Below are 10000 nucleotides of genomic sequence, written 5' to 3'. Positions count from 1 at the left end.
TTGCATTTTAAGTTTTCTTCATTTTTGCCATTCTAGTCTGTTCTTTGAAGAAGCTCGGCTCGATTTGATTGATACCATTAATTATTTACTGAAACCAGGTGTAAGTATTATTTTGACTTAATCCTCCTAATCTCAATGAAATAAGATAGATTTACCCAGCAGTGGTGCAAATAAAGATAAGGTAATAAAGAGGTGCAGGCATAGATGTGTTGTGTTATGATGTTTGCTTCCCAAACACATGATTTCTGGCTCAGTTCCACTATGTGGCATCTTGGGACAAGGGTGTTCTTCTATAGCCCTGGTCCAATCAATGCTTTGTAAGTGGATCTAGAAGACAGTAATTAAAGGAAGCTTGTCATTCATATATATATATTTCTCTATTCCCGAGCGTTAAACTAATATATCCATTTGTTGTTTACACCATCTGTCTTTGTCTGTTGTTTTTTTCGTAAATTCTCCCATATATATATAATGATGAAACCTCATTATATATTTAAACAGGATTTTGTTATTCTTGAAAAACTTTGTTTTATAAATGAAGTGGAAACAGCTGTACTTTATGAGATGTGTCATCTGTTTGTATAAAATAATTAAACTGAACTGAATTTATCATTTAATGATTAAATTATTTAATTGTTCAATTTATCGATTTGGTTTTCATTTCTTTTATACGTACATATATATATATATATATATATATATATATATATATATATATATATATTGCATACATATATATATACCTCATCATCATCATATATATATATATATATATATATATATATGTATGTATGTATAGAGTGTTAGGTGTAATGTACAGAAACTGAATATTGAGAAAAAAAGTCGTCGGAATTTTGGAAAAAAATCTTTTTATTTCTTCATTATTATTGGCGCTTTCCTTCATTTCTTGAATTTGTCAAATAAAATTTTGTGAATATACAAACAGCTTGTTCATTTATATAAAACAGATGTTTTTTTTGTGGGCGGGGGGGCTTAGGAGAAGAGAACATTGTTTTTGTTTTTTGGGTGAAGTTCCATTGACAATGGAGATGGATAGATAGAAATATAGGTAGGGAGAAAGAAAGAAAGAAAGAAAGAAAGAAAGAAAGAAAGAAATGTGAGGTCCTGGTACAAGGTGAATATGAGACAGAATAGGATAGGAGAGCAGAAAAGGTGAATGTATAGGAAAGTGTATTGAGTAGAAATAGTGTGATGTATGTATGTGTATTTTAAATGGCTTATCCATGCTGCGATTGTTTCAGTTTCTGCTCACATTCTCAGACAAAACTTCTTGCCAAACCAGTACATCTGGTAAATACAAATTGACCTTGGAAAAATATATAAACAAATATAAATAAACTTGTAAATAAATAGCTAGATTTAAGTCAGTTTAAAAACAATTATTTAACTCTTTCTTATCTTTAATTTATCTTGATACAACATGGTTACAAACAATACTGATATCTCATATTGATAGTGTGGAGGCGCAATGGCCCAGTGGTTAGGGCAGCGGACTCGCGGTCATAGGATCGCGGTTTTGATTCCCAGACCGGGTGTTGTGAGTGTTTATTAAGCGAAAACACCTAAAGCTCCACAAGGCTCCAGCAGGGGATGGTGGCGAACCTTGCTGTACTCTTTCACCACAACCTTCTCTCACTCTTACTTCCTGTTTCTGTTGTGCCTGTAATTCAAAGGGTCAGCCTTGTCACACTCTGTGTCACGCTGAATATCCCCGAGAACTACGTTAAGGGTACACGTGTCTGTGGTCTGTGGAGTGCTCAGCCACTTGCACGTTAATTTCACGAGCAGGCTGTTCCGTTGATCGGATCAACTGGAACCCTCGACATCGTAAGCGACGGAGTGCCAACATATTGATAGTAACTCTCCTCATTTAGGCAGGTGAGGCAGATAACAAGTCTCACATACAAAGTTGTCTTCATATTCTGTCAGGTCAGATGTGGGGACATGCACCATTTCAGTGCATTGCTGCAGTCACCATTTGTTGGTACATTCCTGGGTCTTCCTAGGTGACCCACCAAGCAACTTCTCAGTCAGTGCCCATCTCCTCAACATACTTCCTCATCTGCCGTGACCATGTGGCTTGTGGTTGACCAATGCAAGCCATCAACCCAGTTGGACCCTCAGCAAAGAGAACATACGAAGCAGAGTCTAGCATGGAGAATCAAGCAACGTGGCCAAACAGTCTGAGCTGGTGCTCCTGAATCATACAAGCAACAGGATGCATCCCAGTTTCTCAGTAAAATCATTGGTTGGATACAAAATCTGACCAATGGTAACCCATAATCTTGCAAAGTGTCTTGGTAACAAAAGAGATCAGGTGGCTCCTAAGGGCCTTAGGCAGTGTCCAAATCTCACAACTATAGAGCAGGACGGGAGGACCAGAGACTTAAAGACCCAAACCATTGTCCTGCTGCACAGATATCAGCAGCACTGGCAATATTCTGTCCAAGATGAAAATTTTTTTATTTTTACTCTATGAAAGCTAACTGAGGTTTAGAAAGGAAACAGCCATTATTGCAAGGATTTTGGCACAAGTGACTCCAGAAAACCAGTTTGCTGTGAGAAGTTAGTGCAAACAACAAATAAAGCCTCTATTATGATGCAGGTACCACTGTGTAGTAGGTTTGCTTTTCAACCATAAGGCACCCTGGGTAAGTGTCTTCTACTAACCAAAGGCCAACCAAAGCTTTGTGAGTGGATTTGATAGACAGAGACTGTATACAAAGACACACCTGTATACATACATGCATGCATGTATGTATGTATGTATGTATGTATGCATGAGTGTGTGTGTGTGTATGTATGTTAGTGTCTCCTTGTCTTCACATCATATGATTGTTGTAGATGAATGTCATGCATTACCAATATTCTGCAAAACCGTGTCTCCCCATGGGAAAATATTGCTTTGCTTGGAAACAGGTAAGGTTTGGTAACAGGAAGAGCATCCAGCCATATAGAAATCTTCCACAATAATCTCCATTCAACCTAATGGATACCATCAATATTAATAGCAACAAAGACGTTCTAAAACTAAAAATGAAAAATATCTCACCAATTCCTTTTGGAGTTATAGGTTCAACTCCTTCACAGTTTATAACAAAATGAAATAATTGAATGCAGCTTTCTGGGCACTGACTATTTGATGTGGCTGACTGGACATTCAACCTGTTTTAGCAACAGTACACTTTAGCACAAGAAGCAAACACATTTACATATTTTTAAAGGAAAGAAAAAAAGAGGGGAAGAGAGAAAGGAAACAAAAAGACTTCCAGTGATGACCACGCTGCACCTGTTTTTTTTTTTTTTGAAGAGGTCACCATCCTTAAACCCATTCCAATACAATGGTAAAGGACTAAATAAATATATAAATAAATGAATGGTGAATAGGAAGGGGGGGATCCTCCTTTTCTCTCTCTCTCCCTCTTTCTATCTATCTATCTATCCATCCATCCATCCATCCATCCATCCATTCATCTATCTATCTATCTATCTATCTATCTATCTATCTATCTATCTCTCTATCTATCTCTCTATCTATCAATCTATCTATCTATCTATCTTTTAAACGGGAAGGAAAAACGGTTTTTGTAACACTGATAGCTATGGCAAAAGAATGCGTGTGGTGGACGCGTTTGAAAGGTCTACAAACAAACACTTTCCTCTCTGGTCAATCCCTCGTCAACTTTTTCAAGTACCACTTGAAAAGGAGGATGAGGATAGAGAGGAAGGTGTTGTCGAATGAAAGTTTCAATAAAAAATGGGTAAATGTGGCAAGAATGGTAAGAATGAAAGACGACACCATTTTAAGCATAGACTTGTAACAAAAAGAGACAAAAAGAGAGAAGGTACTTACTTTCATGTACCTTTAAAAAAAAAAGCCTGAGGTGACCGTGGTCTTTTCCGTAGGCTTTTCTCTCCACGGATAAACCTAATCTGTTCCCCGTTTTTTTACATCGACTGTGATACACGATCCCTATTGATCGCCCCCCCCACGTTTTTTTTTTGTTTTTTTTTTTCTTCCCGCGATCCCTTTTGATCCAAATCATCCCCCCCCCCAAAAGCTCTACTTTGTAATTTGTCCATTTTCTGTATTTAGCCCTGTGTGGCTATAATAAAAAGATATCTATCTATCTATCTATCTTTCTATCTATCTATCTATCTATCTCTCTATCTCTCTATCTATCTATCTATCTATCTATCTATCTATCTATCTATCTTTCTATCTATCTATCTATCTATATATCTATCTATCTCTCTATCTCTCTATCTATCTATCTATCCCTACATGCATACAGAAATATACACATACAAAGAATAGAGAAAAAGAGTGTGAGAGAGAGAAAGAGAGACATTATACATACATACAAACATGATTTAGATGCTCATGCACATAAACAGAAAGAGAGGTGAAAAGAGAATGAGAGAAACATTAAAATGTCTGATTTCAAAATAAGTTAGTATTGAATCAATGGCGCCAAAATAGGTGGTACCAAAAGGGCAACACTAAATAGGCAGCACCAAAATGGCTGTGCTAAAATGCTTCATACCCAGTCAATAGATGGCTTCTAATAACATGACATTTATAACTCTTGAACATTCTAAAATTATCAAAGTGGTTCTACTTTCTTTGAATATTACTATATTCTACATAATATATACATGATTTTTTCCTTCTTGTCTTTCTAGGGAGAAGCCCTTGTCTTTGCTCCAACCCGAAAAAACAGTTTTAATGAATTTCTTCACTTAGCGTCTTCTGTATTTCTTTGTTCTGTAGCAGAGAGGTATGATGATGATGTGTGGAATCGTCATCTGGAGGTAAGTTAGACTCGTTTCTAACCTTAAACACTTTCCTCTATTTCTCTCCTAGCAGGCATAGGATCAGGCTGGTCTGTCCTCAACATCTATGATAGACTTCATGGATCAAATATCTTCCAATAGAGGGAGCATTGGCTGGCTAGTACCACTTGCCAGTAGGAGATAGCTAGAGGGATCTTCTAGGTTCTACTTGATAGTGTCCTTTTAAGAACATCCTTGGCATCAAATAAATCACTGTATATACTCAAGTAACAGGGATCTATTTTAAAACGGGGGCCACATTTTTCATTAATGTTTTACGTAGTGTTTTTGGTACGGAAAGACTTTCAAACTTCGTATACTTATCTATTTTGCGTTATAGAACAGAAAAATATTTTTGTATTCGAATTTATTTCATGTAAAAAATTGTCTTATTTCGATAATTTCAACCAATCACTGACAAGTATTCAGTTGTTTACATTTACTCCTTTGGCTGATTAAGCGATGTAAAGCGTATTTAATCTCCATACCTTCGTTTTATTTGCTTTTTTCATTTTAAATTTGCTTTAACCCTAACCCTAACCCTAACCCTAGGGTTAGGGTTAATTGTTTCAGAATAGTTTGTTTATGTAGTCGGCACTTAATGTATATCGGCTGAATGGACGTCAGTGATTGGTTGAAATTACAGAAATACGACAACTTTAACATGGAATAACTTATGGATTTCTTTTTTTTTTAAGAAGACTAAGAGAAAAAGATGTTTTATATGACACATTCTACCAGTGTTCCAAGTTTCAAAGTGTTTCGTTAATGAAAAATGTGGCCCCCGTTTTAAAAAAGATCCAGTAACAGTTGAATTTTTAAACCAAGCTTGGAGATTAAACTAATGAAGTTGACTGTTGTATTGATGTTAGTGTTTAGGTTAAGGCAACAAGCTGGCAGTATCATTAGCATGTCGGGTGAAATGCTAAGCTGTATTTTGTCCATCTTTATCATCATCATCATCGTTTAACGTCTGCTTTCCATGCTAGCATGGGTTGGACGATTTGACTGAGGACTGGCGAACCAGATGGCAGCACCAGGCTCCAATCTGATCTGGCAGAGTTTCTACAGCTGGATGCCCTTCCTAACACCAACCACTCCAAGAGTGTAGTGGGTGCTTTTACGTGCCACCGGCATGAGGGCCAGTCACACGATACTGGCAACGGCCATGCTCAAGTGGTGTTTTTTACATGGTACCTGCACAGGAGTCAGTCCAGCGGCACTGGCAACGACCTCGCTCAAATATTTTGTTAATGTTCTGAGTAAAAATTAACTTTGCCTTTTAACTGCTCAGGGTCGATAAAATGAGTACTGGGGTCGATTTAATTGACTTAGCCCCTCCTCCAAAATTACTGGTCTAATGCCAAACTTGAAACCAGTATTAGTTTAAGGTCTGAACTTTATAACCTGAATCTAAAATATTGTTACACTAGCAGCGATTCATTTCTCTAAAACACAAAACTCACTTGATGTAACACTATAATTTGTCTTTTCTCTGGTTTCAAAAGTTTTCTGTGTAAATTCTTTTTTTTTTTGTTTTTGTTTTACTTGTTTCAGTCATTAGACTGTGGCCATACTGGGGCACTGCATGAAGAATTTTTAGTTGACTGTATTGACCCCAGTACTAATTTTTTTTTTTTTTTTTAAAGTCTGGTGCTTATTCTGTTGGTCTCTTTCGCCAAACCACTAAGTTATGGGGATGTAAACACACCAGCACCAGTTGTCAAGCAGTGGTAGTGGGGGAACACAGACACAAAGACACACACACACACACACACACACACACACACACACACACACACACACACACACACACACACACACGCACACACACACATATATATATATATATAGAGAGAGAGAGAGAGAAAGATATATACATATATATGATGGGCTTCTTTCAGTTTCCATCTACCAAATCCACTCACGACTATAGTAGAAGACACTTGCTCAAGGTGCCATGCAGTGGGACTGAACCCAGAACCATATGACTGGGAAACAAGCTTCTTATCACAAAGCCATACCTGCACCTGGTAAATATATGGTAAATGTTACCATATATTTCCTATTTCCTTTGGATTTCATTTTCATGCAGAGAAATTATAAAACCACAACCACAGTATCCATGTATCTCCTCTATAGCAAGATAACCTGTTGCGGCTCCTCAATGATACTTTAAACTCTCATCACCTACCACAAAGCCAGCTTCCTCAGCACTACTTCTTCTCCCCAAGTTGAGGGATCTTGTCTTGTCAGTTATTTGGTGACCTCATTGGTGCTGGTGCCATATAAAAGGCACCCAGTACATTCTGTAAAGTGGCTGGTGTCAAGAAGGGCAGCCAACCATAGAAACTATGCTGAAGCAGACAGAGGAGCTTGGTGAAGTCCTCTGGTTTGCCAGTTCCAGTTGAACCAGCAAACCCATGCTAGCATGGAATACAGATGTTAAATGATGACAGTGATGATAACAATGATGTCAGCCAGATATACAAATTGACGATATTTCACAGGTGTGTCAGGAAACAAATTTTGAGCAATCTCCACACAAAAGAAGACTGTGAAAGGTGTGCCATGTGTAATTGTGTGAGAAATCATGTGAAGAAGGGAAAGATGTAATAAAAAAAATATTGTCATTTGGATTTTTAAAAAAATAGAAATAATAATCCTTTCTACTACAGGCACAAAGCCTGAAGTTTTGTGGCAGGAGGTTAGTTAATTATGTTAATATATTTTATCGACCTCCAAAAGGATGAAAGGCAAAGTCAACTTCATTGGAATTTGAACTTAAAACATGAAGCCAAAAGAAATGTCACTAAGCATTTTGGTTGCCATGCTAACAGTTCTGCTAGCTCACCTTAATTATAACAATGACGACGATGGAACTTTCACAACTTTAAACAGAGTGTGACTTTGTAATATAAATACTGAGATGTTGTTATTGGCCACTGATTCACAGTTTACACCTGAAGACAATAACCTGACAAAAATTTGCTTTAAGGTTGTCAGTTTTTATTAAATAATGTAATTATGTGTCACTTTGAGGAGATAATTATACAGAGGTGAATTATACTGAACTGAAAACACATAACAACACTAGTAAAAGATATTTCTTTAACTTCATCAGCATACAAGATATTACCTTCAAATTCTAATATTCATCGTTGTTTTAGTGTCCACTTTTCCATGTTAGCATGGTTCAGATGAAATTTGTTGAGGTAGAATTTTTATGGCTTCATGCCCTTCCTCTCACCAAACCACACCTGTTTCCAAGCAAAATCATATTTCCCCATGACCAAACGTGTTTTCATTGAAAACTGGAAATGAATGACACTGCTTGTACAACAGCGAGACTCAATTACAACTGTCACACATTGTCAAGACATCAAAGCACAAATACACATACTCACACACATCTATACACAAACATACACACATACACACATACAATGGGCTTCTTTCAGTTTTCATCTTCCAAATCCACTCATAAAACTTTCATTAGTCTAGAACTATAGTAGAAGACACTTGACCAAGATGCCACACAGTGGAACTGAACCGAAGACCACTTGCTTGAGGAGCAAACTTTCAAACCACACAGCCATGCTTGTGGTTGATTTGTTATTAACGCTGATGTTTTTATTCTTGAAAACCCAGTGTTGATTTTAACATGTGATATCAAGTAAATTCTAGATTTTTACTAAAAAAGTAAGTTTCAGTTTTGCACCTAACAGGGTAAAAAAGGTAAAGACCCTCTTCGGTCATGAATGACCATGGGGTTGAATCTAGAAGGTTCCCTTCCCAGGCACAAGTCCAGGCAAGGCTGTTTATGGAAGACCAGCAGTCACCCATACATACCAGCCTGCCCCCTCCATGCCACTGATGCTATCCAAGGGAAAGGCAAAGATCAATACAGCTTGACACCAATGATGTTGCAATTCATTTCTATAGCTGAGTGAACTGGAGTTATGTGAAATAAAGTGTTTTGCTCAAAAACACACAGCCCAATCCAAGAATTGAACTCACTACCTCATGATTGTGAGCCCAACACTGTAAACACTGAGCCATGAGACTTCATTTTTTTTTTTTTTTTTGCATCTAACAAACATGAGTATATTTGATTATTAAAGATTTTATTAAAGATTTTATTAAAGATTTAATATAAAAGTAGACTTGTCTCGTGGAGTGAGTTTGTGATCAGTCTTGATTCAGCTCTTTACCTCAGTTTAAATTATCCAATAGTGTAAGAAATTACTAACCCACATTTTCTCATCTTTTCTACTCTAGGCATAAGGCCCGAAATTTTTGGGGAGTGGGGGAAGGGGCAGTCGATTAGATTGACCCCCAGTACGCAACTGGTATTTACTTTATCAACCCTGAAAGGATGAAAGGCAAAATCGACCTTGGCGGAATCTGAACTCAGAATGTAAAGACAGACGCTAAGCATTTTGCCCAGCGTGCTAATGATTCTGCCAGCCTTCTACATTTTCTCATCTAAAAATCTCATGTGTAATTACTTCACATTTCTTGAGTCACAGATTCAGTTACATTTCTTTATTTTTGTAACATTGCCATCAATTCAGAGATTGTGTTCCCTTCTACTAAATTATGTACCTGAATTATCTACATTTGATGTAAATGTAACCAAGCCAACAAACGCTCACTGGGAAGGCCTCCTTCTTGGAGTGTTAGGGTTAGGGTTAGAGTTAGGGTTAGGGTTTGTGCATACCTTCATCTAGACCCCATTATACTAACAGGGTTGTTCAGTTCCAGTCTTCTGTGAAAAACGTGTCTAGCTATGGGAAAATATTACCTTGCTAGAAAACCAGTTAGGATTGGTTACAGGAAAGGTATCCAGCTGTAAAAGAACTTACCTCAACAAATTCCTTCTTACTTATGTGAGCACAGAAAAGTGGACACAAAAATGATGATGATTATGATATATACATGCATACACACACATATGTTCACACTTTCTCTTTCTCACATACACACATATGTATCTTTGCTTCCGACTAACTCAGCATTCCAATGAGCTAATAGAATAAGATTATCCTATTAATGTGTTGACATGTTGATTTTTATCTCATATATATATACATACACATACATATATTTATGAATGTGTGTGTATAATATATTATATATT

At 37.0% G+C, this 10000-nt stretch overlaps 1 protein-coding gene across 1 annotated transcript in view; it reads left to right on the top strand.

The window, feature by feature from the left end:
* The window catches only part of LOC106870967 (calmodulin-lysine N-methyltransferase), a 105460-nt gene that overhangs the window by 92732 nt on the left and 2728 nt on the right, over window positions 1–10000 (top strand). Inside the window, exons 9-10 of the mRNA XM_014917214.3 lie at window positions 37–100; window positions 4708–4836. Coding sequence (XP_014772700.1) covers window positions 37–100; window positions 4708–4836 — 193 coding nt within the window. The remainder of the gene's footprint in view (window positions 1–36; window positions 101–4707; window positions 4837–10000) is intronic.

This window comes from Octopus bimaculoides, chromosome 11 (genome assembly GCF_046866305.1).
Source record: "Octopus bimaculoides isolate indiv1 chromosome 11, ASM4686630v1, whole genome shotgun sequence".
NCBI classification, from domain to species: domain Eukaryota; kingdom Metazoa; phylum Mollusca; class Cephalopoda; order Octopoda; family Octopodidae; genus Octopus; species Octopus bimaculoides.
Note: the sequence above shows the minus strand (reverse complement) of the source record. Positions and strands in the feature narration are given on the sequence as shown.